At 37.9% G+C, this 27,863-nt stretch overlaps 1 protein-coding gene across 3 annotated transcripts; it reads right to left on the bottom strand.

The window, feature by feature from the left end:
- Positions 1 to 360: 360 nt before the first annotated feature.
- ECI2 (enoyl-CoA delta isomerase 2) lies at positions 361 to 27,863 on the bottom strand. Of its 3 annotated transcripts, XM_045841691.1 has the most exons (11): positions 27,736 to 27,863; positions 26,012 to 26,119; positions 25,622 to 25,784; positions 20,440 to 20,538; positions 20,020 to 20,208; positions 18,024 to 18,093; positions 7,148 to 7,238; positions 6,279 to 6,399; positions 2,110 to 2,199; positions 1,195 to 1,338; positions 361 to 606 (listed from the first exon to the last, which is right to left on the bottom strand). In XM_045841691.1, exons 3-11 carry the CDS (start codon positions 25,727 to 25,729, stop codon positions 451 to 453), a joined length of 1,068 nt encoding a protein of 355 aa, XP_045697647.1. In that variant the 5' UTR covers positions 25,730 to 25,784; positions 26,012 to 26,119; positions 27,736 to 27,863; the 3' UTR covers positions 361 to 450. The 3 variants fall into 3 exon arrangements, with proteins under 3 accessions (XP_045697647.1, XP_045697648.1, XP_045697649.1); XM_045841692.1 differs by lacking the exon at positions 26,012 to 26,119 and having other exon boundaries at positions 27,736 to 27,861; XM_045841693.1 differs by lacking the exons at positions 25,622 to 25,784; positions 26,012 to 26,119 and having other exon boundaries at positions 27,736 to 27,800.

The following is a 27,863-nucleotide window of genomic DNA, read 5'->3' on the forward strand; positions in this document are numbered from 1 at the left end:
CCTGGGGTGGAGAGGACTACAGCCCCACACAGCTCCCACGCTTCTACTGGAGTCAGGAGTTCAACATGAAACTTAGTTAATTTTTTAAATTTTTAACAATTTATTGCTTTTTAGAGAGAAAAGAAGGAATGGGAAGGGGAGAGAAATGTTAATTTTGTTCCACTTATTTATGGACTCATTTATGGACTGTATGTGCCTTGACTGGAGATTGAACTTGCAACCTTGGCATATCAGGATGATGTTCTAACAGGAGTATCCAGCCAGGGCAAACCTATGTAAATTCTTAAAGCTTATTTAACTTTTCATCAGGGCTCTGGTAAAATATAATCATCATAAATCATAATTCATCACTGAAAAAGGCACAGTGAAGTTCATTTATTTGAAATATTAGAAATCAGAAATCATAGCACATCCATTCCTTTGAAACATTTAACTTTCCTCTAGTAGTCATCACAGTTTTGCTTTTCTGGATAAGAAGTTCACGGCTGCATTTATGCATTCGTCGGACAACAATCTTTCTTGGAGGACACTACATTCTTCAGCATTAACAGCATATAGCTTTTCTTTCTCCATATTTCTGATGACCTGTTTTGAAATTCTCATGGACTATAAAAAACAAAAATCAACAATAGGTTTAAGAGGTATTCTAATAGAGTGGGAGTATTCTAAAATTCTAATTCTTATTTCTTCATTGTTCATTTAATCCAGTGATACATTACGATATATATGTAATGTAAGACAGTGCTTCTCAAACTTTAATGTGCATACAAATCACCTTAGGTACTACAGCTTCTGGTTCCAGGACCACAATTTTGAGCAACAAAAATGTAAGAGCAATCAGTCACTAGCTATCTATGACATATGAAAATGAAAGTGCTACATTAAGAATCTCCTAAAATTCAACCTATCTTATCTACTTTCTCAACTAGATTCAAGACTAAAAGTGTCCTATAATTCTCCTCAAAGTTTTCCCCATAAGGAACTGCCCCTGTGCCTTCATATCATAGAAATGGAATGCCTATTTGATAAGTTTTTGTAAAAATCAGAATTGCTAACATTATTACAGTTATTTTTAATTGCAAATTTAGATGTACTCAAAGCCAAACAAGTATTTTTTTTGGGTTGCTTATTCTCTTAAGGTTAATAAGATTATTTCCCTGTTTCATACAAGTAAAAAAAGAAAGGAATACTAACATTTGCGGGAAGCTCTGAATATGCTTTCAGCCTGGCCCAAACTTCTTTCTGAAAAGTACTATCAGGAAAAACTTCAGTAACAAGTCCTTGAGCACATGCTTCTTCTGCTGTTAACTTCTTTCCAAAAACAAGCATCTCTATTGCCTGAAATGAAAAGCAAGACTAAGAAATTAACTTTGAAATGTGAACTCAGCCTGTGACAGAATAAAGAGATTAAAAAAATATATATTTACAACAAAACCCTAAGAGCAATGAAAATAGGCTTGATTCCTACTCCCCCTTTCAGATCTTGAAGAATGTTTGCTGAGCCTTGTCATGATCCCTTTGGAACCATGTACACAGAGTGTGGGCAATTATGTTTCCATAAACTCAGTGACAGGTCTGAGCAGCCACTTAACTGCTCTAGGAGCCTTAATGCCCTGGTGAAACCAGCTGATGACTGGAAGTGGAAAACCCCCTGGGGCCTCACATCTGCTGGTACTTCACATGATTCTGAAAGTAAAGATGCCACTGTATCACTTTCAGCAGATGATGCTTATCCAGGAAGAATTTAAGAAGAGGAACGAGTCCAGCAGACCAAGGGAGGCTGGCACAGCCCTGGTCCTTTACCTGAGGAATACCACCCAGCTGTGGAGGATGCAGCTTGTGCCACTTGTGATGTCCCTGCCACTTACCAGCCAGCTGAATGATCAGTTTCCCAGATTTGGGGAGCTGCAGAGACAGTTTCTAATCTCCCTCCATACTAGACATTTCCCATAGCCTGGTTCTTCATATTTAAGACTTTTAGGAGTTGAGGAGCAGATAATTTGTTTTTCTTTTGTTTGAATTATCAAGTGAAAGAAGAGAGAGTATAAGATTACTTTTGGAATAGAGATGGGTCATTAAAATTTATTTTTTAAGGTTTCCAAAGGTTACCTTGGCTGGGCCCATTATCTTCGGAAAAGTATAAGAGGAGCATCCTTCTGGACTTAGGCCTAGGTGACTAAAAGGAGTATGAAATGTTGCCTATTTAGAGAAAAAAATAAAAAATAATAACTTTTGTAAGTGATTTTAAAAAATCATTACTTACTTAGTTGAGAAACTTTTTAAAAAAATTAGTATTATTGCCCTGGATGGTGTAGCTCAGTGGATTAAGCACGGGCCTGTGAAGCAAAGGGTCATTGGTTCGGTTCCCATTCAGGGCACATGCCTGGGTTGCGGGCTAGGTCCCCAGTAGGGGGCATGCGAGAGGCAACCACACGTTGATGTTTCTCTCCCTCTCTTTCTCCTTTCCTTCCCCCTCTCTAAAAATAAATAAATTAAAAAAAATTAGGATCATTGTTGTATTATATACTTACAAAATTCACTGTTTTAATGTACACAGTTTGATGACTTTTAACATATGTATAGTTATGTAGACACCACCAAAATCAAGATCCAGAATATTTCCATCATCCCTGAAAGTTCCCTTGTGTCCCTCTGCAGTCATTCATTCCTCTCACCCCAACCTGATATATTTGTCCCTAAAACTGACTTTTCTAGAAAGTTATATAAATGGGATCATATACTGTGTAACCTTTTATCCTTTTGTAGGCTTTCATCCTGAGCATAAGGCTTCTGAGAGTCACTGTTTGTTGTATATGTTACTAGTTTGTCCCTTCCTATTTCAAGTAGTATTGTATGAATGTCTTAATTTGTTCATCCTTTCATTAGCTCAAGCCATCAGGATTATTTCCAGTCTTTTGGCCTTTATAAGTGAGATTGTTAGGTACATTTGTGTACAGGTCTCTGCAGGAACATGTTTTCAGTCCTCATGGGTAAATAACTAGGAGTGGAATTGTTGGGTTGTGCAGTAAATTTTGGTTTACTTTATAAAAAGTTTATATGGTTTAACTTTATAAGAAGCTGCTAAACTATTTCCAAATGGTTGTACCATTTAACATTCCCATTAGCAATGTATGTGTTCCAGTTGCTCCACATCCTAGCTAAACCTTGTTAGTCTTTGTAACTTTAACTGTTCTAGTAGGTATGTAGTGGTATCTTGCTATGGTTTCAGTTTACATTTCCCTAATGATTAATAATGTTGTGCATCTTTTCATGAACTTATTAGTCATCTGTATGTTTTTGGTGAAGTAACTATTATAAGTACTTTGCCCATTATTTTTAAGTTAGTTTATCTTTTTATTATTGAGTTGTAAGAATTCTTTATATATTGTGGTTAATAATCATTTTCTCAATGGTGTCTTCCTTGTATGTTTTTAAGAGCTATTTATACTTTATTTTCTGTAGGCTATTTATGCCTCTCCATCATCCATTTTTATATTAAGTTGTTGACCTATCAGTTTTTAGATGCATTTTAAAAATATATTAGAGAGATTAGCCTTTATTAAGTGAATTAAAAAAAGTTTTCTCAGTGTCATCTGTCTAAATTTTGCCCCAGAGGTTTTTTGACTGGCTTTAAACTGGAAAATATTTCGATACTGGTTATTTAAAATATAGTCATTTTTTTAATATTTCAGAAATATCTCTGTGCTTCTTGATGAATATTGACAATATGTAAACAGAATATTTACATTTCATTTCCCATAATCATATATTATGTTTTTATTTTAATGAATATTGTTAAAAGATGTAATTATATAATTATGCAGCATACCACTCAAAATAATAAAAATATAAAGTAAAAAGTTACCAATGTTTTCTCTCCCCTTTCCCCTAAAAGAAAGCTTATTCAGGAAAACATACTGAGGAGTCACAGCCTAAGGAACATAGCAGTAAACCGAAACAAGAAAACCACAAACAGGTACATACAAAGCTGATGATAAGCAGCATTTAACTTATTTATAAGCATGTTATAAGTATGCATTCAGCTTATCTGTAGAAATGGAGCTGTAGATGTAGCTAAGGGTTTAGTCTAATGCTTTGGCGTCAGCCTGCTCAGTGGCTCTGCTCGTCCCTTAACCTCTCTGTGCCAGCACGCCCGTCTTCGGACTGGGGAAGAGGGCCCCTCTCAAGGGGCTGCTGCGGGCATTACATAAATGTTGCGCTGCGTACCGACAGAACGCCTATTATAGAGTGACTACTCAAATACTTATCATTTTTATGATTTCAACTTTTTTACTAACTTACACAATAAAGGTTCCATTTGTCGACAAAATAATAGGAATTCACTATTACTCATAATAAAGAATAATTTGGTTATATGGGTTAAATGTTAACCCCCATTTAATATGGTGTTTATTCATGAAGCTAATAATGATAAATCCTATTCAAAGAATTCTTCTCTACTGGTTCTTTCTTCTGTATCTTTCCCTAATTTAAAATTAAAACCTGTTTTAATTCATTTGGGTGAACTCTTAGCAATAGTCACTATTTGTTAGGTATTTTACTTTGGGCCAAATCTTAGCATTAAAAATGTGTATATACTTATATTTATATTTAATATAATAAGTACATTTTAAATATATATTTACATATATGTTCTCTAATTTCAATTTTAATTCCAATTTATATCAGAAGATGGAAGTCCTAGAAATCTTAAAAAAAATAATGTATATGATAGTCATTTCCATTACAGTGGGCAAATCAGGACAAGGTTCAAATATGATATTTCCCCTAAAAGTAATGAAGGATGAGACCCGAAATTCAGGCCAGGTATTCCTCATGCCATCCCTGTTCAAAGCAGGTCAATTAATTGGTCATTTAACACAAAGAATGTGACCAAGCACTATTGAGTTTTGCCTTTGAGCAGAAACTTCCACTTATAAAAGTTAGGCATGTAGCTCCTAGGATTTCATCTGCTCCCATTATGGGAAAATTATTAGTAAGAATCAGATATGCCAACTTGCCCACATGGTTAAGTGGGATCCGGAAAAGATAAACCAAAGAGTGAAGGGCACTATTATACAGTCCCATCTATCAATCAGTGGGGAAAACACCTCCAAGCACAACTAGGAATCTCGTGAGTGGTAAAAACCACAAGTTTCCCACCAGGTTGTAGATCAGCAAATCTTACCATCACATAAACAAGCATCACTCTAAAAATCGGATAACCCTGCAAGTGGTTATTAGTTCCACAGTAAACATTCTAGGGTAAGAGCTCTAAGATAAACATTCATCATATATTTGCTTCTAATGACAAAAATTGAAAACAGTCAAGGGTTCCAACAGTCAGAGACTGGTTAAATTAATATGTTAAATAACTCAAATGTTGCCCTGACCAGTGTGGCTTAGCTGGTTGGAGAGTCACCCCATACACCAAAAGGTTGCAGGTTCAATTCCTGGTCAAGGCACATCCCTAGGTTGTGGGTTCAATTCCCTATTGGGGTGTGTATGAGAGGCAACCAGGTGATGTTTCTTTCTCACATCAATGTTTCTCCCCTCCTCTCCCTTTAAAATCAATAAACATATTTTAAAAATTAAAAAAAAAAACGAATGTTAACACTGGTTATCTCTGAGTGGTAAGAAATAATTTTTAACTTTTTTCTTTGTACTTTTCCTTATTTTTCAAAGTTTTATTTTCTACTGATACTGATACATTCTACTGATATATACTGATACTGAAGTAAAAACAGAAATTAAAAATCTATGTAATTCAATGGTGAACACAACACTAAATTGTATTTTGGGCAAGAAACTTCTCTGAGCTTACGTTTTCTTATCTGCAAAGGAGGGAGTAAGAGCAGATAATGCTCTAAAGTCATCTTCATATTCTAAAATTCTAAATTCTAGAGTTCATTTACTTAGGGAAAAAAGTATCAAATAATCTACTTGTATAACCTGCAAAGATGCTACTCTCCCCTCCCCCAGCAAGTTTTCAAGGTCTCTGGACTATTTTACGGTAATATGAAAATTAAATGTCTGTTGTATAATTAGATTAAAATATAGAAACAAGAGTTGAAACAATGCTCTCAACATGCTCGATGTTTAGAAAAATTCAACTTAAAAACGCAAAATGAGTCAAATTAGCATAATTCTTTGGAAAAATTTAAATTTAGTCCATTCAACAACAACAAAAAATATCCGTTTACTACTAGCAACAATACAGGAGAATTCAAAGAATCTCATTCTTACTTGCATTAATAAGTTTCTGGGAACTAACGTACCCTGTCAGAGGCATACACAGCATCAAATAGCCCAAGGATGGTGACGGCGATTCCCACAGCTGGACCGTTTACCACTGCAATCAGTGGCTTAGGAAAATCTATAAAACTGTTTACAAAAATCCTACAAATAAATACAAAAGCATGTTTTAATGTTCCAAAGCAGCATTACTGAAGTATAGGCAAGACAGCAGGACTCTAGAATAACAAAAGTTTCTGGCTAGGCTGGATGTTTCCATATCGCCAACAGCACCTCCCCATCTTGTCACACCAGATTCATCCAGGACACCCATCTGAATGGCACCTGATGGAAGCTCACAGTGAGCCCTATAATTTGACCTTGGTTCAAATATTGTATTCTGGGCAGTTAGGTCAGGACTGTAGCCCAGCTGTAGACTTAGAGATTCAGATGGCAGACTAGGCATACACTCCAACATTAGAACTCAGAGGGACAGGCTCAGAGGGGATAAACAAAATGGGAAGAGAGAAGCCTTATATCTTCTGTGCTTTTTGAGACTACTTCGAAGTATTCTACAACCAGCAATCATGGAAGTCATGCATTCCTCTGGCTGGATGATAATTTGCTAAACTCCTCTCCTCAATATGAGAGAATTCTATTTACCTTATTTACTACAGTTTACTTTTATGTTTTCCAATCAAATCTCATGTAGGACAGCAGGATGAGCAGGTAACAGAAGTTAAAGTGATAGAATGAATTACCTATTGAAAGAGGCAGTCTGGAGAAATATGCATGTTCAAGGTCATAATTAATTACACTGACACAAAAAGTATTTATTTTACTTTTGTTTAACTAAATACCAGTTTGATGAATACAGATGAACCCTTTAGGATCAGACAAATGGTACTCTTACCTCACCATATCAAGATTATTTTTAACTTTCTCCTCTATTTTGCCAGCGAAGTCAGTGAGATCATTCCCACTACAGTAATAGTCACCATTTCCTGTAATTAAAATCACAAACTCACCATTTATTCATTTTATAATTATTGAGTATCTACTATGTACCAGGCTCTATGCTAAGCACTAGAAACACACCGGTGACCCAGCTCTGGTTCTTGCCCCAATGTACAGATTAATGAGTAAAACAGACACTGATTTTATAACACATTAACAAATGTGTTAATAATAAATGTAACCAATGGAACTATCATACAAAGGAAAGGTATATGATGATGATGTGCATATATGTCACAGGGGATTTGGTCTAATCAAGGGAGCTTAGGTAAGGGACTTTTCTAAGAGAGAAACAACTGAACTGAAATCTGAAGGACAGGCAAGGTTAACTAGAAAAAAAGGTGTGGGAAGAATATTCATGCAGAGGAAATAGCACATGCCAAGGTTCTGTGGAGGGGGTAGGCCCGGTGTTTATGATGCAAAGCAGTGCCATTGTGCCAGAGCAGGAGAAGCCCCGGGGAAGAAACTGGTGTAGGATGAGGATAGGCAGGATATAGCACGCGAGTCTTTGTAGCTCCTTCCTTCGAAGAGCCATAGTGGTGTTTTCTTTTTGAATGTTTTAAAGTATGATACATACAATAAAATGACCAGTTTTAAAGACTCGGCTCAGTGATTTTTGATAATTGTAAATACGTGTGTGATCACAATCCAAAACAAGAGATAAAACATTTCCATCATCCCAGAAAAAGTTCCCTTAAGCTCTTTCGCAGACATAATACCACCTCATCCTGTCCTGAGGCTCTCTGGCCTCAGTCTCCATAGTCTCGCCTATACAGAACTTATTTAGATAAAGCAATACAATATGTACTTTTTTGTGTCTACCTTCTTTGCTCAACCATATTTTAAAGATTCACCGTGTTTTCTGTGTGTATCGGTTATTCATTCCTGTTTATTGCTGAGCAGCATTCCATTGTATGAATAGTTAACATGTTCACTTATCCACTGATTGGTGGACCTTTTGTTGTTTTTGGTTTTTGGCTACTGTGAAATACGGCACTATGATTGTTCTTGTACAAAATTTTTAATAGACATATCCTTAATTTACCTTCAGTAATTGCCTAGGCATGGATAGGTGTGTCACTGGGCTGATGTGTAATGCTAACAAGTTGCCAACTAATACTCCAAAGTGTTCTCATATCAGAAATGCCTAAGAGCTCTGGTTGCTCCACATTATCACCAATATTGGGTATTGCTTGTTTTTGGATTTTAGTCGTTCTAGTGGGTGACATATTACATTGTAGTTTTAATGTATATTTCTTTGATGATTAATGACATTGAGCACCTTTTCATTTCATTTTTTTAATGAAGTGTATAAATCTTTATCCAGTTTTTAAAATCTGGTAGTTCATCTTATTAATTTGTAGGAATTCTTTACGTATTCTGAACATTAGTCCTTAATGAGATTTATGCACAGCAAATATTTTTTCCCCAGCCTGTAGCTTTATGCTCATTTTATTACTATTGTCTTTTGATAAGCAGACATTTTACATTTTGACAGTCTAATTTGTAAATTGTTTCTTTTATAATTAATGTTTTTTCTGTCCTGCCTAAGAAATCTCTGCCTTCTCCAAGGTCACAAGACATTGTTCTGTTCTAGAAGCTTTATATTTGTGTTCTATGTTTAGATAATTTTTAAATTCATTTTTGTGTAGGGTGTAAGACAGGATTGAAGTTCATTTCCCCCCATATAGAAACTTAGTTGTTCTGGCACCATTTGTTAAAAGATTTTCTTTCTCCACTGAATTGTCTTGGTGCTACTTAAGAGTTTTTTTTTTTGTTTTTTTTTTTGGAGGGCACCTTTCTTTTTATTTATTAATTCAAATGCCAGAGTTGATGTTTTGTAATGCACAACTTTTAAAAATTGCCATATTAATAGAAAATAGAACAAACATAGGAAGTATCTAAGATTTCTCCTGTCCAGTTCTCATAAAAATTTCACCGTGCATCCTTTTGTTTTTCACTCAGGGGTGCAAAGCATTACCATATTATAGTAATACATCATAGTAATATGTTGCATACTCATATTAAATAAGAACAAATCCAGGGTAAAACTTCTTATCCTGGTAACTCCATGGGATGCTTAGAATTAATGCAATTTAGGAACTTAGTTCTTATATCATGTCAAATGCTTAAATGTTGTTATTTAAATGGAAGGAAAGACAATTTCCCTAATGAGAAAACTTTAAGGAAAGCTGAATTAATTTAATGAAGCAGCAGCTCCACCAATGGTATCTTTTTCTTTTTTTTTTGATATGGTCAAGGTACTTGTTTTTTTTTGAAGCCCAAAATATTTATAGGAATACAATACAATCATCACTCAAGAAGGTAACCCAACAAGGTAAAATTAGTCATTGGTATCATTCAATTAAAAAATTAATTAAACATGGGACAACTGTAATAGCATAATCAATAAAATATATTTTAAAAAAATTTTATTGAATATGCTATTACAGTTGTCCCATTTTCCCCCCTTTACTCCCCTCCACCCTGTACACCCTCTCCCACCCACACCCCCCCCTTTAGTCATGTCCATGTGCCATACTTATAAGTTCTTTAGCTTCTACATTTCCCTTACTATTCTTACCCTCCCCCTGTCTATTCTCTACCTACAATCTATGCTACTTATTCTCTGTACCTTTTCCCCCTCTCTCCTCCTCCCACTCCCCTGTTGCTAACCCTCCATGTGATCTCCATTTCTGTGATTCTGTTCCTGTTCTAGTTGTCTGCTTAGTTTCTTTTGGTTTTGCTTTAGGTGTGGTTGTTAATATTTGTGAGTTTGCTGTCCTTTTACTACACATGTTTTTTCTTTATCTTCTTTTCTTAGATAAGTCCCTTTAACATATCATAAAATAAAGGCTTGGTGATGATGAACTCCTTTAACTTGACCTTATCTGAGAAGCACTTTATCTGCCCTGCCATTCTAAATGAAAGCTTTGCTGGATAGAGCAGTCTGGGATGTAGGTCCTTGTCCTTCATGACTTGGAATACTTCTTTCCAGCCCCTTCTTGCCTGTAAGGTCTCTTTTGAGAAATCAGCTGACAGTCTGATGGGAACTCCTTTGTAGGTTACTGTCCCCTTACCTCTTGCTGCTTCTAGGATTCTCTCCTTCATTTTTTACCTTGGCTAATGTAATTATGATGTGCCTTGGTGTGTTTCTTCTTGGGTCCAACTTCTTTGGGACTCTCTGAGCTTCCTGGATTTCCTGGAAGTCTATTTCCTTTGCCAGAATGGGGAAGTTCTCCTTTATTATTTGTTCAAATATGTGTTCAATCTGTTGCTTTTCCTCTTCCCCTTCTGGTTCCCCTATAATTCGGATGTTGGAACGTTTAAAGATGTCCTGGAGGTTCCTAAGCTTCTCCTCGTTTTTTTGAATTCTTATTCCTTCATTCTTTTCTGTTTGGTTGTTTTTTTCTTCCTTCTGGTCCACTCTATTGTTTTAGTCCCAGTTTTCTTCCCATCACTACTGGTTCTCTGTGCATTTTCCTTCACTTCTTTTACGGTAACCTGCATTTGTTCATCTAATATGTGCCCAAAATCAACCAATTCTGTGAGCTTCCTGATCACCAGTGTTTTGAACTGTGCATCTGATAGATTGGCTATCTCTCGGTCGCTTAAAATGATGAGTCCTGGGGCATTGATCTGTTCTTCTGTTTGAGACATGTCTCTCCCTCTCTCTCTTTTTTTTTTTTTTTTGGTCTGGTTGCTCCTGTTACGGTGAGGGGCGGAGCCTTAGGTGTTCACCAGGGCTGGGCACCCCAGTCGCTAGATTGTGATGTTGTGTGTGGGGGGTGGGGTGGGAGGAAACAATGGCGGTAGCTCCGTTCTCCATGGGACCTCAGTCCCTTCCCTGGGATCCTGGGTTGCACGCTCTGCCCTGCTCCACAATTGCCGCCTCACTGGGTCCTGCCAGCTGCTGTTTGCGTACTCAGGGTCCACCCGCTGCAATCTCTCGCGCCCCAGATGCCTTACGTGCCCCCAGTTGCCTTGTGTGCCCAATTCTCTTTGCTCTCCTTGCGGCGATCCGCACCCGGCTGCTCCTCTCCACCCCTCCTACCGGTCTGGATGAATGAGTCTACTTCAACTCCTTGGCTGTCTGACTTCCATTCAGATAAATTCTCTATCAGTTCTGGGTGTTATTCTGACTCTAAATTGTTGTTGTTCTAATCTTGGTTGTGTGTGGAGGTACGGTGAGTCCACCTATGCCTCCATCTTGGCCGGAAGTCCCCACTTAAGAGTTTTGAATGTAGTGAAGAGATTGTACTGGGCATGGGAGAGAGGAGGGCAAAAGAGGATCAGAGAGACTAGACAGGACTCACCAGTTCAGACAAGAGTCCATGGTGGCTTGTACTAGTGCAGAAAAGACAGGAAAAAAAAAGGATTGATTCCAGAAAGATTGATAAAGTGAAATGAGATTAGACTGGACTCGGGAGGCCAGGAAGGGCCAGGGGTCAATAATGAATGTCAGGATTCTGATCTACATAATAGTGTAGATGTGGAGCCACCACTGTGATATGGAAAACTGAAAAAGATCCAGGCAGTGAGATGTGAAGTACCCATTATGAAGTACCAGGTGGGTATACCAGTCTGGAGCCCTGTGGAGTGTCCTGAGATACTAACACAGGAATCACTGGCATATATATAAGACTTTTGTTGAAGTGTGGGCGTAAATGAGAGGGTCCAAGGAGGACATAGAGCAAGGAAAGAAGAGTGCCTGGGGTTAAACCTTCAGGAACTCTCCCATGTGATGGCTACAGAGAAGATGAATCAGCAAAGGATATTAGAGGTGCAACCAGGGACAGGGGGAAATCAGGTGCAGGCTGTGCTACCTGAGCCTAGGGAAGACAGAGCTGAAGGAGGCAAAGTCAGATAAAGCCTGAGAAATATATGAGGATTTAATTATACAAATGTCAGGAGAGACCAAAGCAAAAAATGGAGATTGCAATGGAATGGGCTCGAGGGCCAGTTTCAAAGATAAGATTTAAAGAATGAACATTTCTTTTTGTAGCAGGGCTTTACACAGTTATATGTGGGGTACTGAAAAGCAAAGAGCTATATTTGATTTCGATAATATTATTACATAATAAATTTATTCCTCAATTTTTTTCCTGTTTCCACCAGGAGCAAATAATGTCATAAATAGTATTTTCAATAATATTGTGAGCAATAAATCCCCCCCCCCCAAATTTTATGGCGATCTTCTAAATATATTTGTGTGTGTGTGTGTGTGTGTGTGTGTATGTATAAAACATTAGGAACTTAGATGTCCTGTGGATTCAAAATAGAAGTGATGAACCATAGAAAGAAATGAAAAGGTGTCTAAGAGCTCAGGAAAAAAATAAAAGAGAAAATCATTAAAAAATGAGGCCATCAGAAGCAGCGAAAGAAGGAGGAACATTGCTAAAAATACAATGAGGGTACTGGAGTACAGGATTGAGACAACTGAGCAAAATAAATGGAAGAGAACAGCATTAAGAATTCAGAGAAAATAACAGGTAACAGACCCAGCAGACCAGACATTTCTTTTTCATAACTAGAATTTCTCTCAAAGAGAACAGATCAATTGAAACCAAAACATTCAGAGATATTATCAAAGAAAACTTAAAATAAGGCCTTAATAATCAGTTTTTAAAATATATGCATTGCCTAGGAAAAAGTGATACAAATGGAAAAGGATTCCATGGCCATCTAGAGAAAAAAATGATCTTAACATCATTTTTAAGGGCTAAAAACAAAATTAATGGTAGCCTCAAATTTCTCCCCAGCAACATTCAATGCCAGAAAAATTGGGGCTTTATTTAACAGACCATACGCTTGGAAGAGAAGTTTAAGGATGTCAGGAAATTCATGTTCACTTCCTTGCCCTTCATAGAGACAACCGACAGATACTGTCCAAAGGGAATATACAAGCTAGAGATATTGACGTATACCATATAAACACATGGAAGTAATTGCTAAAAGCAGTAAAAAAAAACAAACTTCCAAACTATGAGAAGTAAAACACAAAGAGAATACACAATACAGACTATGAAATAAAAAATAACAAAGGAAGCATTATAAATAGAAAGCATGTGGGACACTACAACTAAAACTCAACATTTCTCTCATACATACAAGTCTAAATAGGTAAATGGCCCATTACAAGAAAAACTCAGACTGCATCAAAGGAGAAAACCCCAAAACATCTGCATAAAACTCAGTCAATAAAAAAAAAAATCCAGAAAAATGTAAAGTTAAAAGATGGGTACAGGTTCGCAGACAAATGTAAACAGTACTGAAGCAGGTGTTATGGTATTAATATTTGAGAAGGTTGGTTTTTCAATGTGAAAAGCATTAAATAAGCTAGATGGCCATTGGTAATAAAGAATAAACTCCACAGTGAAGGCATAACTATAAATCTTGTAGTATCATTAAGATAAAAACTTGTTTTAAAGCAAAAGCTGTTTTTTTTTTTTTTTACATAAAGGAGAAATTGACAGAAACACAACAGGAAACATCTATTAAGATGCCCCTAATTCACTTTTTTTCAGCCCAAGACAGAGTCATTATAAGGAAAAAACAGAATTTTGGAGAATCTAAATGTATATATAAATCAGAAAGATATGTCCAACTGACATATTTTAAACACTATACCTTAAGAGTAAAGAAAACTTACTTAATTTTTTTTTCATATAACTTATTATATTGTAGATTATCACATATGTAAAATAGCATGGAACTTACTTTTGAAGTTCTGGATGATCAAAAAAATGGGCCATTGTCTACTTTATTTTCAAGACAGAGATGTCAATAGATAGCAATATATACAAAACTTTAATATATTCTAAAAAACTAAAATTAGTAAAACTGATAATCACTGATTATAATGAATAAAGCTAGGAATTAAAAACAGAAATGGAAACTTTCTAGAAATTAAAGGAACTACTATTAAGTAATGCTTAGATCAGAGGAAACAGAAGCCAAAAGTGAAGTATAGAAAATAACCAATAAAGGCACTATTTCTCAAAACTTATCTTTCAATTTTCTCACCTATAAAGTAGAGTAATAATAGGGCCTACTCTCATAGCACTGTTGCAAGAAACCTTAGAAAAATTAAGAAATTAAAAGAAAAACTTAAAGAGAATTAAAGTGTTTAGAGTGCCTGGCAAGCAGAAAGTATTACCAGTATATAAATATTAAACATTATTAACATTGTTACTAAACTGACAATTTTACTTTCAGTAATACTAAAAGTAAAATTTAGCAATATAGAATATTGCTATAGATATTTTTGCATGTTAGTTGAAAGACATACATCCAAGTTTATTCACTGCAACACCTTTTTATTTTTTTTATTTTCACCCAAGAATATTTTTCACTGCTTTTAGAGGGAGAGGAGGGGAGAGAAACATCGATGCAAGAGAGAGGCATCATTTGATTGCCTATTGTACACACCCAGACCAGGGCCCAAACTCACAACCTTTTGATTACAGCAGGGGTCCCCAACCTCTGGGCCATGGAGCAGTACTGGTCTGGGACTGTTAGGAACTGGGTCGCACAGCAGGTGGTGAGTTTGAATGTAATGTGCTTGACTCATCCCAAAACCATACCCCACTTCTGTGGAAAAATTGTCTTCCATGAAACTGGTCTCTGGTGCCAAAAAAAAATTGGGACCGCTAGATTACAGGATGATGCTACAACCAACTGAGCCACTGAGCCCAACCAACTGACACCGGGGCTGCAACACCATTTTAATAGCAAGAGACTAAGTATAATCTACATGTTCCTCAATAGAGGAATGATGAAATCAATGATAAAATTCAAAAAATTTAGTACTTTGTAGCCCTGAAGAGAAAAACTTAGATGTGTAGGTACTGATGGAACAGTTTTCCAGGGAATGTTAAGAAAGGAAGTTGGGTATATTTATGTGTTGTATGCTTCCTTTTCTGTTTTAAAAAAAGTGGAGGAAAACTAACACACACATGCTTGGACAGTATATGCCTTTCTTCCTGAAAGGCATCAAGGAGAACTGAATTTTCCTAGGGAGCAAGACTGGGGTTCCACGGAGAGTGAGATTTAGTTTTGTCATGTACTTTTCATACATTTTGGTTTTGTAAAAACCATGTGCCTATGTTATACTTATATTAAAAAAATAGTTTAGAAAATATCAAACATTCTCCAGTATTAAACAAATGCTACTTCTAGACTACTGTTTTTCTCATCTTCACTCTCCTAAGTTACCTGGGCAATCACATGGACTATGAGGGCCCCTTCAACTCTTTGCTTTCATTCATCCCCTAGAATCAGCTATTGGATTTCTCTCTCTTCCCCTCTGCTTTTTAATAAAAGCTATCTGGTACCTCTAGATAATACTTATTTTACAACTTTTAATGATAAAGAAAAAAAATCACTCCTGCTTCTGCCAGGCCAACTTCTAACAAGTTTCTGCTGTGTGCCATGCCTGTTACCTGCATCATCTCATGTGATCTTCTCAACCATTCAATAGGGTTAATAAAACACTGACTTCTCCATTCAAAATGAGAGGTCACCCATAGGTAGTAGGGCATGAATCCAGGATTTAACCTCAAGTTGATCTGAGTCCCCACTAAGCACGGTGCCCTTTCCAAATCCAAACCTTCATTTTCCTTATTCTCATCCATTCAGGTCCATGGGCATCCATCATATGTTCCAGTTATAATCACAGCACTGATATAATTTCTAATGTTTTTTTATTATATCTTAAACATTTTCTATATTGTTGGTCTTTACACAATTATACTTTTTAATGCTTGTCTTTTATACAGTAGTGGGTATTCTGTAATTTGCTTTATTATTCTAATATGGCAACATAATTTGGGATGTTTTCTTTTTTAAAAGTATATTTTATTGATCATGCTATTACAGTTGTCCAATTTTTTTCTTCCCTATATCCCCCCTTTACCCTGCACTGCTCCAACCTCCAGCATTCCTCCTCCTCCTTAGTTCATGCCCATGGGTTGTACATATAAGTTCTTTGGCTTCTCCATTTCCTATACTATATTTAACTTCCCCCTGTCTATTTTATGCCTACAAATTATGCTTCTTATACCCTGTACTTCATCCACCCCATTCCTCCCTCCCCTTCCCCACTGATAACCCTCCAAGTGATGTTCATTTCTGTGATTCTGTTCCTGTTCTAGTTGTTTTTGTTTTTTTTTAAGTTCAGTTATTGATAGTTTTAAGTTTATTGTCATTTTCCTGTTCATAGTTTTGGTCTTCTTTTTCTTAAATAAGTCCCCTTAACATTTCATATAATAAGGGCTTGGTGATGATGAACACCTTTAACTTTATCTTATCTGGAAAGCACTTTATCTGCTCTTCCATTCTAAATGATAGCTTTGCTGGATAGAGCAATCTGGGATGTGGGTTCTTGCTTTTCATGACCTGGAATACTTCTTTCCAGTCCCTTCTTGCCTGTAAGGTTTCTTTTGAGAAATCAGCTAACAGTCTGATGGGAATTCCTTTGTAGGTAACTCTCTCCTTTCCTCTTGCTGCTTCTAAGATTCTCTCCTTATCTTTAATCTTGGGTAACTTAATTATGTTGTGTCTTGGTGTGTTCCTCCTTGGGTTCAATTTCTTTGGGACTCTCTGGGCTTCCTGGATTTCCTGGAAGTCTATTCCCTTCACCAGATTGTCAAAGTTTTCCCTCATTATTTGTTCAAATAAGTTTTCAATTTCTTGCTCTTCCTCTTCTCCTTCTGGCAGCCCTGTGATTCAGATGTTGAAACACTTAAAGTTGTCCCAGAGGTTCCTAAGCCTCTCATTTTTTTGAATTCTTCTTTCTTCATTCTGTCCCAATTGGATGTTTATTTCTTCCTTTTGTTCCAAATTATTGATTTGAGTTCCAGTTTCCTTCCCTTCATGATGGTTCCCTGCACATTTTCCTTCATCTCACTTTTATAGCCTTCATTTCTTCCTTCATTTTGTGATCAAGCTCAGTCAACTCTGTGAGCATCTTGATTACCAGTGTTTTGAACTCTGTATCAGAGGTTGTCCATCTCCTTATCACTTAGCTCTTTTTCTGGAGTTTTGATCTGTTGTTTCATTTGGGCCACATTCCTTTGTCTCAACACACCAGTCTGGATGAATGTTTCTTTAACTTTTCGATTGCCAGAGTTCCATGCTATTTGATTTTCTGGTGGTTCTGGTTGTTTACTGTTTTAAAATTCATTGTTATCCTTCTTTTGGTTGTGTGAGGAAGTGAAACATTTCTACTGTGCCTCCATCTTGGCTGGAACTCCCTAATTTAGAATGTTTCCACATTTTCACAACTATAAGTAATGCTGCAAAGATTATCTTTCTTACATTAAGACCATCCCCTTTGTTAAGTACCGAATTTTAGTACCAATAGTATATTTCTTACCAATATGTATCTGCTTTTTATAGACATCAATTTTGTGTCTATTAAATTTTTCATATATTTAGGAATTAGAGTATCTATTACTGAAAAAGATCTTAGAGCTTATATACTTAATTTCTTATCTAGTAGGAAATCCCTCAAAATAAATATTTAATTAAGAAACCTAAGAAAGGTTCTGTTCTTCTTCAACTACTTGAAATTGCCCATTCTCACTTCTGAAATCTAATACACCATTACCCTTCTTTTGTCCTTTGTCCAAAATGTCTTCTTTACCCAATGTTGCTTCACTGTCTTTGAAATTTTCATGGATTTATCATATCTGTGTGGATTCCCCATGCACATATATTAATATTTGGTTTTCTCCTGCTTAAAAAAATAATTTAAGAAAATGTCTTACCTGTTAAAACAGTTAGGACTGAGTTATCCTTGCTTGCAGCTTTAAGTGCAAGAATGATTTCTTGATACGTCTGTATGAAAGGGGGAAAAAGGGAAAAGAAATCCTGAAAATGATAACTATCACCCAGTAGATTCACCAAATGTCAGTCTGCAAGCCTATTCTCTGCAAAGTGCCAAACATTTATATTGGTTGTATTTAAATGATCAAAAAGCCAGCCCAATAAACTTGAAAGAATTGTCATTCCTTTTACAATACAACTTGTATTATGTACCAAGTGCTACAGTAGATGCTGGGAGAATGTATCCACTTTTTTAAAAAATCCTCACCTGAGAATACGTTTATTGATTTTAGAGAGAGAGGAAAAGAGAGAAATATCAATCGATTGCTTCAGGACACTCCAACCAACTGAGCAACCCAGCCAGGGCTCCACTTTTTGCCAAAAGTGAATAAGACACAATCCTTGAGTCTTTGGAAGTAATAGAAGAGGTAACTCTAAACTGGGTGGGAAGTACAAAGAAGCAGAGGAGCTCAGAGAAGGAGCTGATACTTATGTAGGGTAGACAGAATGGGAGGTACCCAGAGTAAAATTTCCCCAAAGCAGTTTTTCAACTGCAACCTGAAGAAAGAACACAAGTATCCCAGGCAGTCTGGGAAATATTAATGAGTATTAAAAGGCTGGGATTTCTAAGACACTGTAAGGATAGTGAAGCACAATAGGCCCAATATTTTAAATCAGCAATATTTCTGAAAATCTTGGATGTGTACTTGTTATAGCTTTTAATGCATTTAACACAGGTATAGTTTCTACCTTAGATAAGACTTCAGTGTGGGAGAGAATGATGAAGAGGGCTGATATTTATAGATACACAGACAATGAGAAAAGAATGCATAAACTTCAAAATATATGAATAAAGATAAAATCATTTTCATTGAGGGAGGGAATGAGGAAGTCATTTTAGTATTATTATAGTTATGATGATACAGCACAACAGGGTAACTGGCAAGAACCAGGATTAGGAGGTAGATATATTGGGGTTTCAAGTCAGGTTCTCCTGCATATTAGTTGAGTGAATTTGAACAAGTTACCACTTACTCTAATTATTTTATTGTTAAATAATAACAGTAGGCTCCTTGTGGGAACTAAACAAACCTTTGCATAAAAAGGGCTGACACATATTAAGCTCTGTAATGAGTAGCTAGCACTACTGTCATTACCATGATAACACAGAAGTGACTCAGGATAAAAGGGAAAACAGTTTTGAGAACCAAATGTTTTATTAATTGAATGGCACATCCAACTTTATGAAATTCTTATTTAAGACTATTTTAAATTAGTATACTCTTTCTACTATGATGTAGATGATAAACCCAATGAAAGGGGTTATAGCCCTCTCAAATTTTACTACTAGTTCGGCACCAAACATCCAATTAACTCCCTATAATTTTTTTCAAGATGAAAGAAATAAAGTGCTTATTTTTATTATCATTCTAGTTCAATGACAGATTCAGAAACTAAAGTTGCCCTTGTGAAGTAGCACATTTCAAGCAGAGACAAGTTATGATCTGTTTCAGATGAAGTCCTTCTCTCCTTTCTCCTTCTACTTATAGGAAATAAAGCTCCATACAGGTAGAACATCACTCACTCTCAAGTCTAAGTGACATGAAGATACTTCTGGGGGCAATCTATACCAACCTTAGAGAACCTCTACACACATCCTCTTATATTAGTGTAGGTTTCATTTATTTAGTCTATCTGTGCTTCTACCATTGGGAAAATTGTAGTTCCTTTTTGGCATGTAGAACCTACCTGAAGCTCACAAATTCTAAATAATGAAGGCCTAGCTCTGTTGTATAAAGAAGTAGTCGCAATTTCTAATCTTCCTGCACAAATCAAACAAGATAACACAAAAATAGGAAATGATGCTGAAACACTAATTCTGAGGGTAATAGGAGAAGGAAAAAAAGGAGGAAGAACCCCCAGGGAAGGTAATGTCACCTGAGTGTTGATTGCATTCTTTTTGGTGGGCCGGTTCAACATGATCTTTGTGATGCCGTCCTCAGAGGTCACCACCAGGTTTTCATATTCCTGCTGTTTCCTGTCTGCTCCAGGCTTCACTTGGCTAGAGGACGTAGAGGAAGAACTCAAACTGGACACCAAATCCACATAGCTCTGCCTGGCAGTTTCCTGAAGAGAAGATGACAAATAACTTAAGCCCATGGTCAATGAATAAGCATTTTGAGAAACTTACTATACTAATAAGTAGCACCTTGCAATGAAGAAAGAACAGAGGTTCTGACTCAAGAGTTACATGAAGATCTTAAAGTTTCCGTCTATAATGGATTGATAATGAGAAACACCCAACTTCCTTTAGGAGTACAGGAAGTAAAATAAAAGTAAAATAACAAATAAATTTACCTTGGGCATATTGCCAAGAGCATTCCATGCATCCCATTTAGCCTTATTGATAAAGTCAAACACACCTGGTTTGGGCATATTACAAGGTCCCTCAGTGGCCTGTGAAAAGGACAGGAGCAATTATTAGACAAATGTCCATGCAGATTGGAACCTTAAATTTTAAGATCCGTAAAACACACAACTAGGATGAATGTGCCTTCCCTACCAAATAGTTTCACAAGGTATATAAAACAATCTGAACTTTCCCCTTGTTTATCTGATACTGTTGCTAAAAAGGCACAAACAACAGAAAGAAGCCTGGAGGAAGACAAAATGTTCCATTTGCTATGAGTCCTTCAAATAAGTTATAACTGCCTACATATGAAAATACTGCAAAAGGTGGTAGGAAAGCACTTTCCAAAAATTCTAATAGTTCATTAGTTTTAAGTCAATGATCACATTTTTCACACACAATTAAAATATTCAAGCAAACAATATTCAAAGGTAATTAGCCAACAAACATTCAGAAACCCACAGTATACTCTGAAAGCCCACTCAAAGGTAGAAAACACTACCACTAATTCAGTGGTGGATTTCTGGTAACTGAGCAATGGAGTTGTAGCCGAGAGAGTAGGGTGAGGCTGTCAGAACCCCTGGCCCGTAGGGAACCAATCTAAGGGACATGTGAGTAGAAAGCAAAAAACAACTAGACTTTACTTGTTTGACAGTAGGCGAAGTGAATGTTTTCAGATGAATTAAATATCCTAGTCAACTACATTTTAGAAATGGTGATTAAAACTCCACATAATAACCATATTAAAAATGTTAAATATTATAATGTAATCAGCTAAAGAGGAAAGAAGAGCTCTGAAAAACAAAGGCAGTAAATGAGGCTAAGACTTACCAAAGACAAAGAGACAAAAGTGACTCCACAAGAGTTAACCACCTGAGAAATTAGAGGCAACGAAGTCCACAAGACTTCCCCTACTTGCAATGCCAAGTGCAAGGTTTGGGCGCTTGTGGTACCACCCTCAGGTTCAGTAATCTGCTAGAATAACTCACAGAACTCATGATTATAGTTTATTACCAGGAAAGATTACAGTTCAACATCAGCAGGGGAGAAGATGCGTAAGGTGAAGTCTAGGGATGGATACCCTCCTGCCCCCACTGTGGAGTCAGGACAGTGTACCTCTCCTAGAACTGAGTGACAATATACATGCAGTATCATCCACCAGAAAAGCCCACTCAGGCCTCAGTGTTCAGAGTTTTCAATTCAAGCTCCACTTCAATTAATTATGTAAATGAAGCCCCACCCTAAAACACAGTAGGTTGCTACTACCCTGTGGCCAGTCCCACTCTAAATCACTGTTAGACTGTAAACAAAGACACTCCTATCAGGCACAGCATTTCAAGGGTTTGGATATTAGGTGTTCTAGGTTTAGATATTAGGTAATCTAAGGTAACTTTGCCCAGAAGCCAAGGGCAAAGGCCAGACCTCTTTTTGGACAAAGTTAAATTCTTTACTATACACACTCATATGAAAGTAGGAGAGGCTCATAGCAATCACAGAAAGAAAAAAACAGGTAACACACAGAAGCCCAGAGGGGTTGACTTCCAGGGTAGTCTTTGGATATTGCTACTTAAACTTACATTTTTAAATTTTGTTACAAAAATTTTCAAACATACACAAAAATATTATAATGAATTCCTAATACTCATCACCCAAATTCAACAACTATTATTTTGCCATACTTGCTCCCTCCATTCTTTTCTTTCTTTTTTGCTTTATTTTAGTGACTCCCAAACACTATTATTATTTCACCCCTACATAGTATGCATTCCTAAAAAAACTACGACATTTTCTTATATAACCATGATATCATTAACAACAGTTCCTAGGTATCACCTACTACTCAGTCCATTTTCAAATTTCCCCAATTTTTTCAAAACAACTTTTTCGGTTGATTTATTATAATCAACAGCCATATAAGGTCTACAAATTTGGTTGTTACATCTTTTAAGTCTCTTACTCAGGAAAGAACCTGAAGGGTTTTTGCCTTAACAGGATTTAACAGTACAATATATAAACACAGGTATGTATGTAATGGGGTGCAGAGCACAGCCCCCACAGTCCTTAATTGAGGGGTGGGGGAGTGGATGATACAGCAGTTAAAATGCATTGCATAACAATGGCAAGTTAATAGCTGTGCCCTCCTGAAGGGAAGAGGGTGGCCGGCTCAGGGCCAATTGTGTACATAACTGAGAACTTCAGGGGCTTGTGATATGGGCGGGAGGGAGAGCTTACAGTTGAGATTGGGAGATTGGCATTCAGGGTGCTATGGCTGTAGACGAGGCAGAGAGTTTATAGAGCACCCGTGTGAGAGAGAGGCGGCAGATACCCTCCTTGGATGTCCCTGCATCACTGAGAATTTTTGCCCTGACTAAAGATGGCAACCAAAAGAAAGTGAAAGACACAGGGAACTGGCAAAAATGGCAGATACTAACACATCACAAGAGGGGCCAGATATGCAGTCATGCAGGTAGTTCCACGCTGAGCATTTAAATGAGAGCAGGCTGAAAGAGAAAAGAGTCACATAATCTGAAATAAGAGAAAGAAGGCCTGAAAGTTGGAAGTCGAGTGAGTTGCTGGAGCTGGCAGTATAGCTGAGGGGAACCTGCCCAGACACCCAGATTCGAGTCCGCCTGGACAAGACAGTGGCACAGCTGGGGGAACTGCCTGGGGGACCCACCTCGCCACCCAGATTTGTGAGGGATGTTTGGAGCTGAACCGTGATGGGAAATGCTGATCTGTGGACTTGTGCTTTTCTGAAAGGCAGTAACGTACTGGCAGGTTCTGAAACTAGCCTGGTTTGGCAAAGGGAGGTAGGACTACACGTTTTGGGTGGTTTTAAAAGGGGGTGGGACTTAATGGCACATATCTGCCATTATCTAAATCTGTATAGCCTTTAAATAAACAACCCCTTTTCTTTTTCACTGAACTCTTGCATTGAGAGTCATGCTTCCTGGTGGCAGGCAATTGAACCCCACAACTGTTCTAGAACAGCATCGGTGGGGTTCTGTAACAGCAATGGCGACAGCAAAGGGATGGTGATAATTGGCTTTAGCAGGCTGACCCCCTCAGGAGTGGGAGTGGGACTGTGGAGTTTCCCAGTCTCTGAGAATTTTTCTCTACATACCTTTTGAGGGCATTGAATGCCTAAATATGCCTGGCAGATAGAAAGGAAATGGGTCAGGGAAGGGGATGGGCTCTGAGAAGTGACCTTGCTTGGCAGAAAATTTGCTTGTGAGCACTGCCTGGAATAATGGAGTTGTGGGTTTTGCTTATATGTTGCCAGTTTACCTGCATTCTTTCAGTCATAGCTTTGGACTTGTACATCTAGGCCAATAGGGATGGTTCTATGCTGGTCCCGAGGGGTAGCCCACTGGGTAGAATTTTGGAGGACTGGAGTATGTACTGCCATTATCCCTAAGTCCAAGGAGGCACTGGTTTATTACTGTAATACTGTTTGACCTACGTATGTTTTGGATTGTGGGGAAAAGTGGCCCATGTATGGTTCCCTGAGTTGCTGTACCATTTATGCAGCTGGAACAGTATTGCCAACAGTTAGATGGGATGAAATTCATTATGTCAGTGCATTTATGTCGTTATATAATAGGGTTTTGTCAAGGTCAGAGGATCGCTTGATGGTACAAAGAAGGGAAGTGGCCTCAAAACCTCCCCCTGATGGTAAAACACAGGAGGGAAGGGAGAAAGAGGAGATAAACTTTATCAGTGTTCTGAACCCAGGGGACCAAGGATGGGTGGCACGGGGGAGCTTCCTTGCCATCCCCTTCACAAGCTGCCAAATGAAGAGACTACAGAGCCAATGGCTCCACCCCTGTATAACTGGGGAGAGGTCGCCCCACCGAAGACCTGTCAGGGCACCCAATTAGACCAGAGAGCCAATTCAGAGCAAACCAATGCCCTTTGAGTCAATATCCCAAAGGTACCCAAAGGTACCACTTTTGGGCCCATACTCTGTTCTCCTCTTGAGACTTACTGAATTGGAAGAACTCTAACCCCTCGAATAAAGATGATCCTCAGAGAATGGCAGATCTTATCACCTCCATTTTTGTCACTCATCATCCAAACTGGGCAGATGTATAGGCTCTCTTAAATATCTTGTTAACTGCATATGAGAGATGGCTGGTTATAAACAGGCCTAATGAAGAGGCCCAATATCTCCAACAAGAGGATCTCAATGGAACTCTCAATTCAGTTGAGGCAATTCCCCTGACAGAGCCTAACTGGAATCCAAATAGTAGGGGCCTAGCCTTCCTGAAACATTACAAAAAGTGTGTACTGGAAGCACTTAAGAAGGGGGTGTCCAAGCTAAAGAGCCCAAATATGGTATAGGCCCTTCAGCAAAAGCCAAATGAGGATCCTTCTGAATTTTTACAACGGATCTATCAGACTAAAAGGAAGCATATTGACACTGATCCACAGGCACCAGAGAATGTGCAGATGATGAACATGACTTTTATTGGGCAAAGTGCCCCAGATATCAGAAAGAAACTCTAGCGTATAGATGGGGCATTGGGAATGAGTCCCTCTCAGCTGGGGGACATAGCATTTAAAGTTTACAATGCCCAGGAAGAAAGGAAGACAAAACAGGCCACAGTGTTTTTAGAAGCAGGCTGGGGAGGCCAAAGGAAGAAGCAGGACCCTAAAGGGAGGAGGAGAGGCCCAACAGGCATCAACCAATGTGTCTATTCCAAGGAGGAGGGTCGTTGGAGGAATGAGTGCCCAAAATTCAAGAGGGAAAATAGAAATGAGAACCCCCACCAAGAAATGCTGAAGATGAGAGGAGAGTCTGATGATGAATGAGGAGGCCCAGGGGTTCTACTGGACATCTCCTGACGTATTACTATTTCCCCATGGGAGCTCCAGATACAGTTGACTGTGAGGAACAGGCCAATTGATTTCCTTGTATATACGGGAGCTAGATACTCAGTGTTGAACACAAAATTGCCTCTCACTTTGGCATTTTATTTTTAGGTTAATACAGTCTTTAAACAAAAAAGGCAGCAAAACAAACCCTAAAAATATTAAAGCTGAATTTCAGTAAAACATATAGCATATCTATTTGAGGAGCCATTTGCTCATAATGTCTCTAAATTATATCAGACCTTAGGCATTTACCTGCTTATACAGTGCATAGAGTTTTAGCTTCACTTCATTTCCTGGATCCTTCTTCAACAGTTTTACCTGATTCACTGCATTTTCAAACTCCTTCTGACTGGATCTCATTGCTGTTGCACTCACGTGCAACTGAAGTGATGGGAAATTAATGACCTGCAAAGGACTACAAATAGGCAGACTGATTTCTAATTATTCCCAACCTGTGTTTCTCTATAAATATTTTCCCTATACTTGCCCCAAGCAAGCTGGCTGCAAATGGTTAGTGGTTTCCAAAATGATCCCTAGATAAGAAATCAATACAGAAGCTAACTGCAGTAATTTAAAATAAAGGTAAAGGAAACTACTATCCAGCATGCTACCTGTAGCAATTCAAATTAAATACAAACATACCCAAGAGATAATGCTGGTTTCAGAGCACAGCAATTTTGCAACAGAGCAAGTTGCAATCTTTCTGCTGGTGGAGGCTCTTGCCTTCAGTTTGTAAAAAGATTGCAACACCTGTGAAGTGAAATAAAGTGCAGTAAAATGAGGTGTGCCTGAGCCCAAATAGCCATGTAAATTTTGCCACAGGCAAGAGGTAAATAAAAGGAATACAAGACAGAAGAGAGCATAAGACTGATCCAAGGGGGTAAAGTACACACAAAGAAGTTAGTAGTTTGTTTTCCAGTGCCCAGAAACAGCCTTTGCACTCACTGATTTAACAATGAAGCATGGATGGACCTGGAAACTATCATGCTATGTGAAATAAACCAGTCAGAGAAAGACAAGTAACATATGATTTCACTTATATATGGAATCTAATGCATGAAGAAAACTATCAAACAATATAGAAACAGATGCAGAGAATAGACTGACAGCTGTCAGAGAGGTGGGCATTGGGGACTTGGTGAGAAGGGTAAAGGGATTAAGTAAAAAAAAAAAAAAAAAAAAGAAAGAAAAAGACGGACACAGACAACAGTCTGGTGACTGCCAGCAGAAAGGCAGGTGGTGGTGGGAGGTAGAAGAGGGTAAAGTGGAGATAAATGGTTATGGAAGGACACTTGAGTGGGTGGTAAACACATAATATACAGATCATGTATTGTAGAATTGTATACCTGAAACCCAGATAATTTTATTGGGGTAACCAATGTCACCCCAACAGATTCAATAAAACAAAATAAATAGGAAAATAAAATCACAAAACCAAAAAGAACAAAAAAAGAAGCCCAGCTGAGCAGATGCAGATTCACTCCTAACCCCATGATGTTTTAACCAGTCAGCCAGGAGCAGAAACAGAGCTTGGCCAGATAAGTTTTTAAGCACATACAGTTAGCAGAGGGAAGACGAAAATTCACGGTACAATATTGAGGACACAAGCAAAAAAATGGTGTTCACAATGATGATCTTGAATAATAAAGTTAATGGTATCAAAGATGATTAAAATAATAGTTACAAACAAAGCCCAAACATAGCATATGTATTACCTCATCTACAATACCGTAACCTTCAAAGAGTATGAAGTCTAGGTTCGAACTTTGAAATATTATTGCATAATTCAACAAAACTGGTCTGCAGTAAGTTTTATTTTAAATATTTGATTAAGGTTTTCTTTCTTTCTGGAAAAACTCTGTATCCTACATGAATTTGGTACCTAGCATGTTCCACGGATAAGAAGCAAAATTAAAAATGTCCATAGAAGACCTAAATGTACAAGTTTTCAGAAAATAATAGTGCAAAGTTATTCTCCAAAAACACTTAGTTTAACACCACACTGACAAAGGATTTGCGTTTCTAAAGCGTTCAGCAAATAAGCAAAGCCCACTTAGAGGTCTTCCTAAGTACGTTTGTAACCTAGAAGCAGCCAGGGTGGCGGTGTGTATACAGCGTGCATACGCGCGGGGACGCGGGGACACACACCCGCCTAGGTGACGCAGCTTGGGCCTTCCAGGGGAGGAGAAGGCTGTGCATTTCAGAAGGGCACTGAAGGTCATTCTCAACTTGAAATACCATTAAAAGAATAACACTGATGCTACGAAGACAAGCTAACAGATATGGAGTCTCCCTACAGCGGGCGGCCACCCCCGCAAGGATGGTAGCATCCCATAGGCGACCTCGGGCCCCGGGTCAGTACTTACCTCTTTCTGGACACCAGCGCCGAGCCAGTGTTACTGCCAAGCTGCCTTAACGATTCTGGGGAAGTTGGCGGAACTATGTGGGTGAGGGTGCGTTTGGGAAGGGAAGGGACCCGATAGGTTCATCTGGG

This window comes from Phyllostomus hastatus, unplaced genomic scaffold (genome assembly GCF_019186645.2).
Source record: "Phyllostomus hastatus isolate PE091 unplaced genomic scaffold, TTU_PhHast_1.1 phas_contig_37, whole genome shotgun sequence".
NCBI lineage: Eukaryota > Metazoa > Chordata > Mammalia > Chiroptera > Phyllostomidae > Phyllostomus > Phyllostomus hastatus.

Excerpts from the sequence above, each read along its gene's own strand:
- ECI2 (XM_045841691.1), bottom strand. The coding sequence starts at position 25,729 with ATGAGATCCAGTCAGAAGGAGTTTGAAAATGCAGTGAATCAGGTAAAA. Across the intron at positions 6,400-7,147 it reads AATAATCTTGATATGGTGAG|GATTTTTGTAAACAGTTTTA; the intron begins GTAAGAGTACCA and ends ATTTATTTGTAG. Across the intron at positions 2,200-6,278 it reads CTGTGTATGCCTCTGACAGG|GCAACATTTCATACTCCTTT; the intron begins GTACGTTAGTTC and ends TTCTCTAAATAG.